At 47.5% G+C, this 16,579-nt stretch overlaps 1 protein-coding gene across 1 annotated transcript in view; it reads left to right on the top strand.

Moving 5' to 3' along the window:
• LOC121003293 (deoxynucleoside triphosphate triphosphohydrolase SAMHD1-like) overlaps positions 1-15,832 on the top strand; it is a 92,435-nt gene extending 76,603 nt beyond the window's left edge. Inside the window, exons 15-16 of the mRNA XM_040435022.1 lie at positions 14,627-14,764; positions 15,367-15,832. Coding sequence (XP_040290956.1) covers positions 14,627-14,764; positions 15,367-15,495 — 267 coding nt within the window. The 3' untranslated portion in view covers positions 15,496-15,832. The remainder of the gene's footprint in view (positions 1-14,626; positions 14,765-15,366) is intronic.
• The last annotated feature ends 747 nt before the right edge of the window (positions 15,833-16,579 follow it).

The raw sequence follows: 16,579 nt of genomic DNA, 5'->3' as shown, positions 1-16,579 counted from the left end.
CTAAGTCCCTCTTTGCAGCTACGGGGTCAGCACTTAGGCCCATGTTCTCCTCCCCATGGCTGGCAAAGGCAATCTCTGAGTGGCGCAGCCAGCTGGACCAGGACTTGATATTTGAGGTCCCTGCTGAGGATCTCCGATCCTTGGCGCAGCTGATCATTCAGGCGGGGAAGTTCCTCTGTGAGGCGTCGCCCTCATCGCGTGTTCTTCGGCGCTTGCGGTCACCGTACGTCGCGAGCTTTGGCTGAAGGTGTGGGCAGCGGATGCGACTTCCAATCGTTCTTTAGTTGGTCTCCCCTTTGCCAGCACCCGTCTCTTTGGTTCTCGGATGGACAAAATTATTTCTGAGGCCACGGGAGGCAAGAGCACCCATCTCCCACAGCCTAGGGCCAAGCGGGCCTCTCACGTTAGGTCAGGTTCCTCACGTGGCAGGCCTTTTCGTCGATTCGCTAGTTACCGCCCCACAGCGAGCTCCTTCGCTGGGGGAGGCGGGTTTACTTACCAAGATCGACGCAAAAATAGTCCTTTCGGCATAGCCCTCCTGGCGTCCCAGACCTCAGGCCGCTCGACCCTTTGCGGCTAAGCAGTCCTCAACCTGAAGGTGCGCCCCCGCCCAACTGGGTGGGGGGCCGCCTCCTCCTCTTCCAGGACGTCTGGCGGGCCCACGTGTCCAACGCTTGGGCACTCGAGATTGTATCCTCGGAATACGTGATTGAGTTCCTGTCTCTTCCACGGGACCCCGAGCGGGCGTCCCCCTTCTCCCAGGCCATTCAGTCCCTCCTGGCCTGGGGAGTCATCTCTCCCGTTTCCCCAGCAGAAAGGTTTCAAGGGGTTCTATTCTAACCTTTTTGTGGTTCCCAAAAAGGAGAGCTCAAACAAGTTCCTCCATCTCCAGCGGTTTCGGATGGAATCCCTTCGTTCCGTAATTGCTTTTCTGGAGCAGGGGGAATTCATTTCGGCCATAGATATCCAGGACGCATACCTCCATGTTCCCATCGCGCGGAGTCACCAGCGCTTCCTGAGGTTTGCAATAGACCATTACCAGTTTGTCGTCCTCCCGTTCGGTCTGCGAACCACACCTCGGTCTTCACAAAGATCCTGGCCCCTCTTCTTGCCCTTCTCTGTTCCAGAGGCATCTTCCTTATGCCTTATATGGACGACATCCTCATCAAAGCCCCCTCCTTTGCTCAGGCATCGAACAGCGTACAGATCACGCTGGAAGCCCTGGCACGCTTCGGGGTGGTTGGTCAACCTGCAGAAGTCATCTCTGACACCCTCCAGACAATTGGTCTTTCTGGGTATGCTTCTAGACATGGACGCGGCACGGATTCGCCTTCCTGGCTTACACTGTTCCGTGAAGGTTCTTCTCGACTGCAGACTTCCGTCCATTCGACTCTGCATGAGGACGTTAGGGAAGATGGTCGCCTGTTTCCAGGCGATTCCCTTTGCCCAGTTCCACACTCGCACGTTCCAGAAAGCGATCCTGTCCTCCTAGGACAAATCTTCCGAGAGGCTGGACTATCCCATCCGCCTCTGTCCTCAGGTGAGGTCGTCCCTTTGTTGGTGGCTGTCGGTTCCAGTTCTGGGAAGGTCCTTCCTTCCAATCTCCTGGACTGTTGTTACCACCGACGCCAGTCTACTGGGTTGGGGAGGGGTGTTCCCTCCCAGGACAGTCCAATGGTCTCGGTCGGAGTCCAAGCTCCCGATCAATGTCCTGGAGTCGCCCCGTCAGAGTCCAGTCGGACAACGCCACGGCGGTGGCGTACATGAACCACCAGGGGGAACACGCAGCCTCGCGGTGATGCAGGAATCTGCCGAGATCTTGGGGTGGGCGGAGGTCCATGTACCGGCAATTTTAGCGATCTACATCCCGGGTGTGGAGAACTGGACTGCGGACTTCCTCAGCAGGGCCACGATAGATCTGGGTGAATGGTCCCTCCACCCGGAGGTATTCGAGGCGATCTGTCTCCGTTGGGGTCGCCCCGACGTGGACTTGATGGCCTCAAGGCTCAATCGGAAGCTTCCCACCTTCCTCTCCCGCGCAAGGGATCCGGAAGCATGCGGCGTGGACGTCTTGATCTCCTCTTGGCATGGGTTCTCCCTCCTTTGTGTTTCCCCCCCTCCTCCTGCCCAGGGTTCTACGGAAAATCAGGATGGAGGGCATTCCGACGATACTAGTCTCCCCAGATTGGCCCCCGTCGCACGTGGTACACCGACCTTGTTCTCCTTCTGGGAGACGTTCCTTGGTCACTGCCACTCAGAGACGACCTGCTTTCACAGGGACCGGTCTTCCATCAGCATTTAAGGTCTCTTCATTTGACTGCATGGCCATTGAAACCGCCATTCTAAAGCGAAGAGGTTTTTCGGTGGATGTTATCCGCACTATGATTCAGGCTAGGAAGCCTGCTTCGTCCAGGATCTATTACAGGGTCTGGAGGTCCTTCCTGGGTTTCTGTGGAAGCGGAAACCTTCCTCCTCTTCGTTTTTCTCTCCCCACGGTCCTGTCCTTTCTTCAATCAGGGTTGGAACTTTGTTTGACCCTTAGCTCTTTGAAGGGTCAGGTCTCGGCGCTTTCTATTTTTTTCCAGCGCCCTCTGGCCCCCCTTGGGCCTGTAAGGACTTTTCTTTAGGGAGTGGCACATACGGTTCCTCCGTACCGTCCTCCTTTACCGCCTTGGGATCTGAATTTAGTCCTCTTAGCGCTCCAGGCTTCCCCCTTTGAGCCTCTGCGGGAGATTTCTCTCCGACTCCTGTCCTGGAAGGTGGTTTTCCTTGTAGCTATCACTTCCATCAGACAGGTGTCTGAGTTGGCGGCGCTTTCGTGTAGAGAACCCTTCCTGGTTCTTCATAAGGATAAAGCGGTTCTCCGGCCCGTTCCTTCCTTTCTTCCGAAGGTGGTCACCGACTTCCATATCAACAAGGAAATTGTCCTTCCCTCACTGTGTCCATCTCCTTCACACCCTAAGGAAAAGGAGTTGCACCATTTGGATGTTGTCAGAGCTCTGAAGATCTATTTAGCAGCCTCCGCTCCCTTCCGCCGTACGGACTCCCTTTTTGTCATTCCGGAGGGTCCTCGCAAGGGATTGGCGGCCCCCAAGGTGGCAATCACACGTTGGATTCTGGCTGCAATTGCGGAGGCATACCGCGCCGGGACAGGGTTCCGCCCTTAGGTGTCTCGGCTCACTCCACCAGAGCAGTGGGCGCATCTTGGGCTCGGAGGAATCAAGCTTCAGCTGCACAGTTGTGTAAGGCGGCTACTTGGTTCATCTTACATACATTTACAAAATTTTACCAGGTGCATACCTATGCTTTGCCGGACGCTGCCTTAGGCCGCATGGTCTTGCAGGCGGCAGTTTCTTAGATGCCTGTAGGGACACTTGCTTCTATAGGTCTGTGGTTTTTCCCTCCCTGTGGACTGCTTTTGGACGTCCCACAGTTCCTGTGTCCCCCAATGAATATGGGTGAGAAAAGGAGATTTTTGTATAACTTACCAGTAAAATCTTTCTCGCTCTTCATTGGGGGAGACAGCACCCACCCAGTATTGTTGTTTGACCACAGTTGTGGCAGTTGCTGGTTTGAACCCCGTTGGGTCTTTTGGCATGGTTGGTGTTCCATGTTTTTTTTTTTTGGTTGGCTTGCTTCTCCTACTGCTTGTACACAAACTGAAGCTCTCCAGGCTGGAGGGGGTATAGCTGCCAGGGGAGGAGCTCACAGCTTTTACTAGTGTCAGCACCTCCTAGAGGACATGGCTATACCCACGGTTCCTTTGTCCCCCAATATAGAGCTAGAGAGATTTTACTGGTAAGTTATACAAAAATCTCCTTTTTCTTAATTCCTGGAGAACCCCTTTAATGGCCTTTTCCTAATGCATGGGGGTCCTAGCATTGGAAAACCTACTTTAGGCTTCATGCACACGTGCATATCTATTTTGCGGTCCGCAAAATGCTGATGACATCTTTGTTGCTTCAATTTTCTTGCGGACGCCAAGAATAGGACTTGTTCTATCTTTAGACACACTGATACATACAGCATACGGATGACATCCATGTGTGCAGGGGTGCACCACCAATGAGGCCAGGTGAGGCGATCACCTCAGGCAGCACCAGAGGGGGGCAGCCGAAGGGCCATGGGCTGAAGGGAAAAGGGGTTAGTTTAAGAAATTGACATTAGGAAGGAAGGGGGCGCCGTTTCATTTTTCGCCTAAGGCAGCAGAAAGGCTAAGTGCAACCCTGCATGTGTGGTTCATGTTTTTTGCAGACCCATAGGAATGAATGAGTCCGTGTGCAATCCACAAAAGATGCAGATCGGATACAAAATACAGTTATGTGCTTGAGCCCAGACTGTGGGGGTCTCGGTATCCTATGGTGTGGTTTTAGGTAATCGGAGTTAGGGGTGGGCGATATGGCCTAAAATCTATATTGCGATATAATTTTAAGCATGTGCGATATGCGATATATATTGCGATATATTGTTTTCTATATTTGGGGGGGAGGGGGGTTTAAACTTTTTTTTTTTCTTCTTAACTTTTTATTTATTAACTATTAGCCTCCTTAAGGGCTAGAACCCTTGTCATATTCACCCTAATAGAGCTCTATTAGGGTGAATAGGACTTTACACTCTCCCTGCTGCCCTGTGCATAGTGCACACAACAGCAGGGAGCTGACCATGGCAGACAGCCTCTCGTGCCCCCCCCAGCCTCTCATGTGCCCCCCCCAGCCTCTCATGTGCCCCCCCCAGCCTCTCATGTGCCCCCCCCAGCCTCTCATGTGCCACCCCCAGCCTCTCATGTGCCACCCCCAGCCTCTCATGTGCCCCCCCCAGCCTCTCATGTGCCCCCCCCAGCCTCTCATGTGCCCCCCCCAGCCTCTCATGTGCCCCCCCCAGCCTCTCATGTGCCCCCCCCAGCCTCTGATGTGCCCCCCCAGCCTCTGATGTGTCCCCCCCCAGCCTCTGATGTGCCCCCCCCAGCCTCTGATGTGCCCCCCCCAGCCTCTGATGTGCCCCCCCCAGCCTCTGATGTGCCCCCCCCAGCCTCTGATGTGCCCCCCCCAGCCTCTGATGTGCCCCCCCCAGCCTCTGATGTGCCCCCCCCCCAGCCTCTGATGTGCCCCCCCCCAGCCTCTGATCTGCCCCCCCCCCCAGCCTCTGATGTGCCCCCCCCCCAGCCTCTGATCTGCCCCCCTCCCCCCCGCCTCTGAACTGCCCCCCCCCCCGCCTCTGAACTGCCCCCCCAGCCTCTGATCTGCCCCCCCCCAGCCTCTGATCCGCCCTCTAGTAACTCAGACCCACCCCCCCTCACCAGTATTAATTATTGGTGGCAGTGGCCACAGGGTCCCCCCCCCCCCCATCATTGGTGGCAGTCGCTCCTTCTCATAGGTCTGCGGCGCATTGCTAATGCTATAAGCATTAGCAATCCGCCGCACAGACAGAAGAAGGAGCGCCCGGCGGCCCACGGCGCACGTGAGTATAATGCTCCTCACTAACATACCATCGCAGCCAGGACATCAGTAGCGTGACTCCTGGCTGCCATGGTAACTGATCGGAGCCCCAGCATTACACTGCTGGGACTCCGATCGGAACTGCCCACTGCCACCAATGATGGGGGGGAGGAGGGGGACCCTGTGAAATATGGCCGGCACATTCATTGGTGGCGCAGTGGCCACAGTCCCTCCCCTCCTCCTCCTACTCTGTCCTCATTGGTGTTCAGCGGCAGCCGCGCACAGTGGGGAGGGACTCCCTCCTTCTCCACTGTGCCGGCTCTGGAGAAAATGGTGCGCGCAGAGAGCGCGATCATATCGCGGCCGGCGATATGGCGAAAATCCATATCGTGGCCCAAATTTATATCGCATATCTCCTATATCGCCCACCCCTAATCAGAGTTATGCCAGAAATGTCTGTTGCCTGAATCCCCTTTCAATTTGATTGACCTTTTTTTTTCCTGATGCTTTTCCTTGGGGACAATATTATCGGATCTCTGTTCATCTAAGTGTCTTGAAGGGGTTATCTGATGCTTCTCCCTGTACACGGATGGAAACATCTTGTGTCGGGGAAAGGAGGGTGGAGCAGCCAACAGCAGGTGGGGACGAGCATTGCGGGTGACGCTAGGGAGGCTCAGTCCCGCCTGCCATTGGCTGCTCCCCCCTGACACCGGATGTTTTCATCCGCACACGGAAAGAAGAAGCAGCGGGACCAGGAGCAGCGCAGGAAGCGGGGTAAGTATATTACCTGTGAGGGGCCCGACACATATGGGGGGGGGGGGGGGGGCTATTTATGATATATGATAACCCCTTTAAGTTGAAAACTGACAGGGAAATTAAACTTATTGCGCATTTCCCCATGTTACACATTAAAGTTCTTCACGCACATTCATCATCAGAGATTTCCCTTTAATACTTGGAGCCTCATGTCCTTGATGTGGCAGATTCTTCTCTTCAGTACAGCACCAGTCCTAGGCTATAACGTAGTATTAGCAGCGGATTATAAGCAGTCAGATATCTTGTGACTTTTTGTGTCTGGAGATATTTTATGGCTGCCCTCAGAACCCTTTGCAATCTTAAGGGGACCTTTTAACCTTTCCTGACCTGACTGTGTTAGATGAATTGTTATTACACTTGGAATGCAAGTAGTTACTAAAACAGACGTCGGGAGAGCTGACAGGTCCTCTTTGAGCCCTTCAGGACCAGGTGATTTTTCCTTTTTTTTTTTTTTTTACTCCCAGCCTTCCCAAAGCTATAACTTTATGTTTCCGTATTCCTCCCCAAAGGCACTAAGCAGGAGGATACCCCGCCTCCCAGGGACAGGAAACAACGTAGAGAACAACGTTTAAAAGCCTTCTCCCCTTTACCTTCTCCAGTTGTTTCCTGTCCCTCGGGATGAGGAAGAGAACAGGCAGGTTCCCTCCTGCTAAATTCTTTCACTCAGCCTTTTGGTAAGTAGTCCCTGGCATCCAGGAGGGCTGTAGCAGAGCAGCGGAGTTCCGGAACGAGAGACTGTTCCCGCCGCCTGCTTTTGGCGTAAGTCCTGCTCTTCAAGGCAGCCCCGGGCAGCAACGGCTCATATCGTAGCCTACACAGGGGACAAAAGGCACGCCGACGACGCGAGACGCTGCTGGGCCGAATTCTTGCGAGATCGGGTCACATGATCACGGCAGATGCTGCGAGACTTCCCGGCCTTACCATGTGACCAGGAAGTAGTTAAGAATGCAGGTATGGAGATCCGGACGCCGTGCAGAGTGTTTGGCATCCCGGATTAAGCACAGTATAATGTCGCTCCTTGTGGAGAAGCCTTCCGACACCCCTAAGGCCCTCAGCCCGGTAAGCCTCCTCTTGGGAAAAAATCTTCCTACACATATGTGCCACATCTTTTTTTCACTTGTGGAGGTTCCCCATTCATATCCTACTCCTTAGTTAGGAGTTGTTTATTGTGCTTTCAGAGCAGAGATGCCGGGAAGAGTTGGGAAACTGCTCAGAAAAGGAAGTGTGCAATCTGTAAAAAAAACTGCTGGCAGGTCACAGTAAGAGACCTATCTGCCAGAAATGCACAGACAAGATTATGTCTGAAGAGGCCCCTTCCTTGGTGGATAGATTGAAAACCATCATAAGAGAGGAAGTAAGCTTGGTCGTTGAGGCCAAAATAGCCTCCTTGCCCCAGAAACCCTCCACTTCCAGATCTAATATAGAACCCCAGATGGATTGGGATCTGGAGGTAGCAGAAGATATGGATTCTTCGGAGTCAGACTCTTCCTCCTGAGGATGAAGCGGGTAGACCCTGTGTTCCATAGAAGAAACGGACTCTCTTCTAAAAGCTATTAGATCCACCTTGAACATTGAAGAGTCAAAAGGAACCCAGACTGTTCAGGATCAGATGTTTAAGGGTCTAGGGGATAGGAAGAAAAGAGTATTCCCGGTCCATGACAGCATTAAAAAACTTATTTCTGAAGAGTGAAAGGATCCTGAAAAAAGAGCTGGTACTTCTAAAGTATTTAGAAGGAAATATCCCTTCAACGAAGATGACTCAGTCCACTGGGATAAGACTAGAGTAGATGCGCCAATAGCCAGAATTTCCCAAAAAGCATCCCTACCATTTGAAGACATTGACACTTCTTATCCATAGAGTCTTCCAAGAGCCCAATCAGTTCTAAAAAGATCCTGGGAATCTAATACCGCTATGTCAAGCATCGCAGCCACTTACACAGCCAGGTCCCTATCCCTGTGGTTGTCGCAGCTGGAGGAACATTTGGTCTCGGGCACCCCTAGAGAAGACATTTTATCTTCACTGCCAGTTTTAAAAGAAGCTTCAAATTTTTTAGCTGACGCTTTTGCGGACCTTGTTAAGTTGTACGCTAGATCTGCAGCTTTTTCAAATACGACAAGGAGGTCCATTTGGTTAAGATCCTGGGCCGGGGATACCCCTTCCAAGAATAGACTTTGTGGTATCCCCTGTGAAGGAGACAGACTTTTTTGTTCAGTTTTGGATGACCTTTTGGAAAAAGCTTCCGATAGGAAGAAAGGGTTCCCGACTGAGACCAGGTTCTTCCAGCAGCGGCGGTCATTTCGAAACCAAAAAAGGGGCAGGCAAGAACAGAGGAAAAAGGATAACTTAGGTTCATGGCAGCCCTCAAAAGGTAGAGGTAGGGGATTCCTCTTTAACCAGGACAAATCTTCTAAGCAGTCAAGTTTGACGCCAGAGATCCTGGGAAGGGGGGGTTGGAGAGACTAAAAAGATTCCGCCCGGCATGGGAAGAAATCTCAAACTCCCCTTGAATTCTGGACATAATCCATCAGGGATACAAGCTAGAATTTTCTTCTCCCCCTCCAGAGAGGTTTGTAATAAAAAACTAAAAGTAGATCGCCATCTCTTAGAGTCTCAGATTCTTCTCTTATTAGAAAAGGAAGTGGTTATCCCAGTCGAGAGGGAGAGATAGGGAGAGGCTTCTACTCCTCAATATTCCTAGTGAAAAAACGTAACTGCTCCTTCAGAGCTATTATCAACCTAAAATACCTCAACAGGTTGATCCAATACAAGAAGTTCAAGATGGAGACAGTGAAGTCAACAATCAATTTGTTAACACGGGATTGCAACATGGTCACGCTTGACTTAGCAGACGCCTACTACCATGTACCAATTTATCAAAAGCATCAGAAATATCTACGATTCACAGTCTTCTTGAAAGACCACCTAATACATCTACAGTTTCAGGTTCTACCGTTCGGCCTGGCATCAGCTCCCAGGGTGTTTACAAAAATGGTAGCGGAGATATCAAGTTTTTTTTCATCAGAAGGAGATAATTTTTATCCCATACTTAGACTATTTCCTCATTTCAGCAGCCTCACAGATACTTCTACAAAATCATTTAAGGACTGTTCTAGATGTTCTCCAGTCCCTAGGCTGGAAGCTGAATTTGGAAAAATCTGATCTAACACCCAACAGGGTAAAGGTCTTTTCTTCCAGAATCAAAGAAGAAAGACCTTATTTCAAAGATCTCAGCATTTCAGCAGCTCAAAAAGGTTTCCTTCAGGAAGATCATGAAAATTCTGAGGCTTATGACTTCAACAATTCCGGCGGTCAAGTGGGCTCAGTTCCACGGAAGACCCTTGCAGGAATTTCTCCTAAAACATTTGAACAGAAGTGCGCTTTCACTGGACAGGTCAGTTACCCTCTCCCCGAAAGTGAAAAACTCCCTGAATTGGTGGCTGAACATGCCGAACACAAACCAAGTGGTCATAACAACGGACGCAAGTAGGTCAGGTTGGGGAGCCCACTGCAAAGAACAGCTAGTACAAGGAACATGGACCCAGACGTTCTTCCCTTATCCTCAAACGCAAAAGAGCTACTGGCAGTATTTTTGGCTCTAAAGGCCTTTTTACCAGACATTCACTTACAGAATGTCAAGATCCTCAGACAACAGCACTACTGTTGTATATTTAAACAGGGGGGCACGAGAAGCAGGACTGTGTGCCAGATTGCATCCCGGATTTTCTCCTCAGCCGAGACGCACATAGTCAATCTCCTCAGTCCATCTAAGAGGAGAAGAGAACATTCTGTCAGACTTTCTTAGCAGAAGGAGGTTATTTCCAAGAGAGTGAAGCCTCAAGAGATCAGGCTTTTTGAAAATTTGCAGCAAATGGGGACATATTAGAAGAACAAACAAACAGATCTATTTTTTTTTCCTCTCGTTCAGGGACAACCCAACGAGAGTGGATGCTTTTTCAGGTCCTTGGCCGCCAGGTCTCCTGTATGCCTTCCCACCAATCCAATTAATCCCAAAGGTCCTAACGAAGATTGCAGAAGAACGCTCTCACGTAATCCTGATTGCTCCATATTGGCCAAAAAGGGCGTGGTTTCCCCTGCTTCTGAGTCTCTCCAAAAAGAGGTACTGGATTCTTCCTCAGATCCCGGACCTTCTGCTTCAAGGTCCGGCCTGGCACCCAACAATCAACCAGTTAAAACTCACTGCCTGGAATTTGAACGGTCCATCCTGAAGTCAAAAGGGTTATCAGATGCCATCATCAACAATCTTCTTTCCAGCAGAAAACCGGTCACGTCCAACATCTATCTTACGACTTGGAAGACCTTTCTCCAATTTTCCAGGGACTTCTGGAGTCCTACTTTACCACCAGATACTAAAGTAATTTTAGACTTCTTGCAAAAAGGTCTTGACAAAGGACTCCGAGTTAGCACCATTAAGGTCCAGATAGCTGCTCTTAGTGCCTTTATGGAAGTCAGGTTGGCGGAGTTGGATTTGATCAAGAGGTTCATTAGAGGGGCAAGTAGACTGCATCCTGTTCATAGGTCCACGATTCCTCCCTGTGTTCTTAACCTGGTTCTTTCTGTCCTGATGGATCATCCCTTTGAGCCTCTTGACGGATACTCTGACTCCTATCCCTAAAAAAAGCCTTTCTTATAGCCATCACCTCGGCTAGGAGAATCGGAGAAATTCAAGCCTTGTCCTGTAGGCCTCCGTATCTTAATATTTTGGAGGAGGACAGAATTGTGCTAAGACATGAGCCTTCTTTCTTACCAAAAATGTTATAAAAATTTCACTGTCAGCAGGAAATTTCGTTACCTACATTCTGCGCCCAAGCAAAATCATCTAAGGAATTAAAGTTTCATTATTTGGATGTGCGTAGATGTGTGCTGTCTTATCTGGATTCTACGAAAGAACTGAGGAAAACCGACCGTCTGCTGGTCCAGTAAGCAGGACAAAATAAGGGGCTGGCAGCTTCAAAAGCTACCATCGCTCGCTGGATTAAAATGACTATCAGCATGGCATATAAAGAAAGAGGACTCACTCCACCCGCTGAATTGAAAGCTCATTCTACAAGAGCAGTGTCGACCTCTTGGGCAGAATATGCCCCGGCATCATTGTCTCAAATCTGCCAGGCAGCAACCTGGTCCAGTCCATCAACGTTTTTCAATCACTATAGACTGGATGTACAGTCCAATAGGAACTTGTCTTTCGGACGAAAAGTTTTGTCTGCAGCAGTCCCTCCCTAGCCTGTTTCCTTTTGTTAATCCTCCTGCTTAGTGCCGTTGGGGAAGCGTACGGAAAATATGATGATTACTCTTACCGGTAATTGGATTTTCCGTGTAGCTTCCACAACGGCACTGGGTTTTTTCCCACCCTGGTACTTTTCGATTATGTTATGTGCTAATGAATGGGGAAAAAAATGTCTCTCTCCCAAAATAAAATCTTGTTTCTTCAGCATCATCCTGAGTTCTTAGGTATTTACTGGAGAAAGTCAAGGGGAGGCTTTTAAACTTTGTTCTCTACGTTGTTTCCTGTCCCAGGGAGGCGGGGTATCCTCCTGCTTAGTGCCATTGTGGAGGAAAATCCAATTACCGGTAAGAGTAATCATCATCTTTTCCATTCATATAGCTGTATGTGGGCTTGTTTTTTGCGGGACAACTTGTACTTTCTAATGGCACCATTTATGGTCCTGGTGTGAGATATTTTGCTGTGAGCGCCACTATTTTTTACCAATTCAAGATTAATAAAGAGTTGGGCTAACCTCTTGGACTAGCATCATGGACTTGAGACGAAGAGTACATTCACACGACCGTGTTGTGTTTTGCAGTCTGCAAATTGCAGATCCGCAAAACACGGATACCAACCGTGGCCGTTCCGCATTTTTCATAACGGACATGGCCAGCGCTATATAGAAAATGCCTAGTCTTGTCCGTGGACAAGAATAGGACCTGCTCTATATTTTTTGCGGGGCCGTGGAACGGAACTACGGATGCTGACGGCACACTGTGTGCTGTCCACATCTTTTGCAACCCCATTGAAATGAATTGGTCTGCACCCTTTCCGCAAAATTGTGGAACGGATGCGGCTCATTCATACGGTCGTGTGAATGTAGCCTTACAGTGCAAGCAAATGCAAACACTTCTCAACACAAACATGTAGTATGGCAGTCAATGGTCATGTTAAAGGTTTTGTATAGGTGCTTATTGTGTTTGTATTGTATATTTAACCCCTTCCTGATGCAGCGATTTTCCATTTTCTTTTCTTTTTTTTTTCATTTTTGTTTTTTCTCCCTGCCTTCCCAGAGCCAAATTTTTTTTTTTTCAATTCACATAGCTGCATGAGAGCTTGTTTATTGTGGGACAAGTTGTGCTTTCTAGTGGCACTATTTACAGTTGCATACAATCTAGTGGAAAGAAGGAAAAACTGACCTGTTACATTCATTCTCCGTGTCAGTACAAGTACAACAATACCACATATGTAATATATTTTTTTCTCACATTTTAATACTGAAAAAACAATAACTAACTAATTTTTTCATTGCGTACCCATATTCTTATCCCCATAACTTTTTTTTTTCCTTTTATGTGTACGGAGCTGTGTGAGGGGTCATTTTTTGCAGGATGATCTGTACTTTTCATTGGTATCATTTTGGTGTGTATGACTTTCAGATTTTTGTGGGGGGTGAATTGACCGAAAAACTGTAAATCGGCCATTTTGAATTTATATTTTAATAGTACAGTCGTTTTGTGATGATAGCCAAGTGTTTAATTTTTTTGTTTATGTATTTAAATTTTAGGGAAAGGGGTATGGTGTAAATAATATATATAGATAGATAGATAGATAGATAGAGATATAGAGATAGATAGATAGAGAAAGATATAGAGATAGATATAGATATAGAGATATATATATATATATAGATATATAGATATATATATATAGAGATATAGATATAGATATATATATATATATATATATCTCTTTTCTTAAATAAAGTGTGCAGCCTTGTAACAGGGGTTGCTGTTAGCTGATGTTCCCCTGCTCCGTGTTCAGCAGTGATCTGCTGTTGCAGTTTCCCCATTCACCGCTGCAGTCCTGGGCTCCGTCCTTGCAGACATCATATGTCCTGGAATCTGCTCCGTCGTTTCCTTCCAGCCATGAGCACAGCATGCTTTCAGCTGGTTCTCTGTAGCACTTCCGTTAGGGCTGGCGCATGTCACTTCCTGTTATTTATTGGTTAGCACATGTGACATTGCTGACCAATCCTAGCCCTCCTGTAGCTATATAAGTTGCCCAGCCCCTTCCCAGGTGCCTGAGCTTCAAGGTCCTTGTGTCATGCAAGGGTTGCAGTTATCTCTGCTTGTGTTCCTGTTTACCTGACCTGTGCTTGTGTTTCTGGACTTGGCTACATGTTTGATCCCTGCCTGCTTGCCTTGACTCTCCTGTTGCTGACCCAGATTGCTTGACCTGTACCTGCGCCACCTGCCCTGACCTATTGCTTGTTTGACTTCTCCTCTGCCTCATCCTTCAGTCCCACACTGTTGCTCCTGGTTGCGACTTGGCCTGCAGACTATGTCTGTACCTCTGGTACCTCCTGGTCCACCTGGACCAGCTGTCTCATGTGCCTATCCTCCTCAAAAGGCAGCGACCTGGTGTTTCCCTCTGGAAAGTCTATCCCCACTATCAGGTGTACTGTGAAGAACGATTGGTTCACTTAGACAACACCCTTAGGGGAGGTAGGACATGTGGTACAGAGTGTTCACACCCGCTGGTTCGTGACAAGCCTACAAGTCAATGAAGTCCATGAACAGCATAGGACCCTGTGCTCTACCATCTTTCGATGGCAGGATGTGCAGGTCCTGAGCCTACAGCAACATATTTAGGCATCACTTCATTACATCTTCAATTTAGCCTGAGCAGGTCGGATTATAAATTGTCAGACAGCTGGAGGAGAGTAGGTTTTTTGGCCCATAGTCTTTTCTTGTGAAATCTACATTGAGCACAATGAGAATTATGTAGTGAATAGAGGGAACAGACAATCGGGGTTGCTTACTTCCCTGTCATGGCAGAGCTAGCTATGTCTAATCAGATTCAGATTATCTCTGCTAATGACTAATATCACCTGTAACTAGAGCTACTGCAGATGCCCCAATAACAGTGGAACTGCTAGTTGACTGCTTTCTTCCTATTACTGTGCAAACCTTAAATAACCTAAAAGTCAGTTTGCAGGAAACAAATATAATTAATTTAAAAATGAAACTCCTCTGAATGATGGTGAAAATGTCCTCGTGTAAATTAAAATAGTTTCTTTTTACATAAAAATTATTTGTCCAACTTTTTTTTATACAGTTTCTTTATCTTTCAACTTTTCTCCATTAGGTTTCACAGCTTCTCCCAGAGAAGTTTGCAGAGCAGATCATCCGTGTCTACTGCAAGAAAACTGATGAAAAGAGCTTGGAGGTGGCTAAGAGATATTTTGTGCAGTGGTGCATGAACAGGGACTTCTCCAAACCTCAGGTCTGTGATTGCAGTAGAACTTCTTGGTGTCCCTCTCTCAGATCCATCCTTGCATTTCTGGATTGCTCAGAAAAGTAATATATTTGCTGACCTTAAAAACACCTCTCTAAATTAAGCTTTTTTTTTATTATTTATTTTTTTACTTAAGTTATATATGAATTCTTTTAAGATTGACTTCTTGTTTGTAATAATAAAAGGTGAACTAGATAAAGGTCTGGATTTTTTTACTTGTTTCCACTTTTGTCTGGTCATGACCCCTTTGGTAACAGAGACAGGAGGTCACTTGAGAACATTTTGAGAACATTTTCAAATGGAACTAGACGGATCATACATGTCCTGCAATTTGGGTTTCAAATTGTGGGAAGCCCACACGTATAGAAACTAACTTGTCTTTTCGTTTATTGGATAGGCTCTCTGGTACTTTTCAAGAAAATGGAAATAAAAGTGAATTCCGAGTATTATAGATGCTTTATTATTGACATATAGTCTACAGTAGATTTCTTGTTTTGTGTTTTCTTTTTCTTTTTTCTTTTTTTCAAAACTTTTTCTTTTTTCTTTTTTTCTTTCTCAAATCAGTAAAACTTGCCATATTACTCTTTCAGGACATTGATGTTGTAGCCCCAGATATGACTCCATTGAAGCCCAGCTGGGTTGCAAAAGAAGATGAAAACAGTGATTCAGAGCACAGAGTTCTCTTGCAGAAATCCAGGGTCAGGCTGTTCAACAATTAAGTGCTTTGGTCTTTCATCTTTACAGTTCTAGCAGCTCATGGACCCAGTTTGTTTTAAGCTGCTTATTTACCCTTCAGTATTGCAGATAGTTTACAGCAATTTATATGATGAACCCCAGTCTAATAATTCTATCCAAATTGATATTTCAGTTTCTTGCCATGTCATAAGGGGTGTTACCTAACCTTTTTCATACAGTGTAAAATATTTTAAAGAGAAAACCATGGACAGACTGTTAAACCACTTGATGGGCAAATTGCATGTGTGTCTTTGGCTCTCAGGTTTCACTCATTCAAGGGTATCGTACCCCTGTTTAAAGGGCAGCTGTCAGCAAATTTGTACCTATTTGTACCTATTACAAGTTTGTACCTATTACAATATTTGTACCTGTTACAAGTGCGCTTGGCAGCTGAAGGCATCTGTGTTGGTCCCATGTTCATATGTGCCCACATTGCTGAGAAAAATGATGTTTAAATATATGCAAATGAGCCTCTAGGAGCAACGGGGGCATTGCACCTAGAGGCTCAGCTCTTTCTGTAACTGCTGCGCCCTCTCCACTTTAACAGGGCTGGGTGTGATGACATTTTTGCTCCCTGGCCTTGTCAATCAAAGCGGAGAGAGTGCGGTAGTTGCTGTTAGAGCAGAGCCTTTAGGTGTAATGCCAATACACCTGTTGCTCCGAGAGGCTTATTTGCATATAATAAAACATAACTTTTCTCAGCAATGCTGGCACATATGAACATGGGACCAACACAGATGCCTTCAGCTGCCAAGCACACATGTAACAGCACCAAGGTGTGAAGGGGACTCATTACTAAATCAGGGCTGTGGCCAGTTCTCAGGGTTGGATCTCAACCAATCCTGAAGGTATAGCATCCCCTTCTGAGATGAGAAAATGTTTTAAATGTTAAAATTCTGCTGAAAGCTTTTTACCTTTACCAAGGTACTCTAGCTGCAATGTTGAACAATGTGTGTTTTTGTGCACTTTTTATTTAACTTTTTATGTTATTTTATTCAGATTTTTGTCTCTAAACAGTTTCTGCATTTAAACTTCTTAGACCAAATACAAGTACTTAGTTTGAAGGTC

Source organism: Bufo bufo, chromosome 6 (assembly GCF_905171765.1).
Source record: "Bufo bufo chromosome 6, aBufBuf1.1, whole genome shotgun sequence".
Taxonomy (NCBI): domain Eukaryota; kingdom Metazoa; phylum Chordata; class Amphibia; order Anura; family Bufonidae; genus Bufo; species Bufo bufo.
This window is presented reverse-complemented; position numbering and strand designations above follow the sequence as displayed.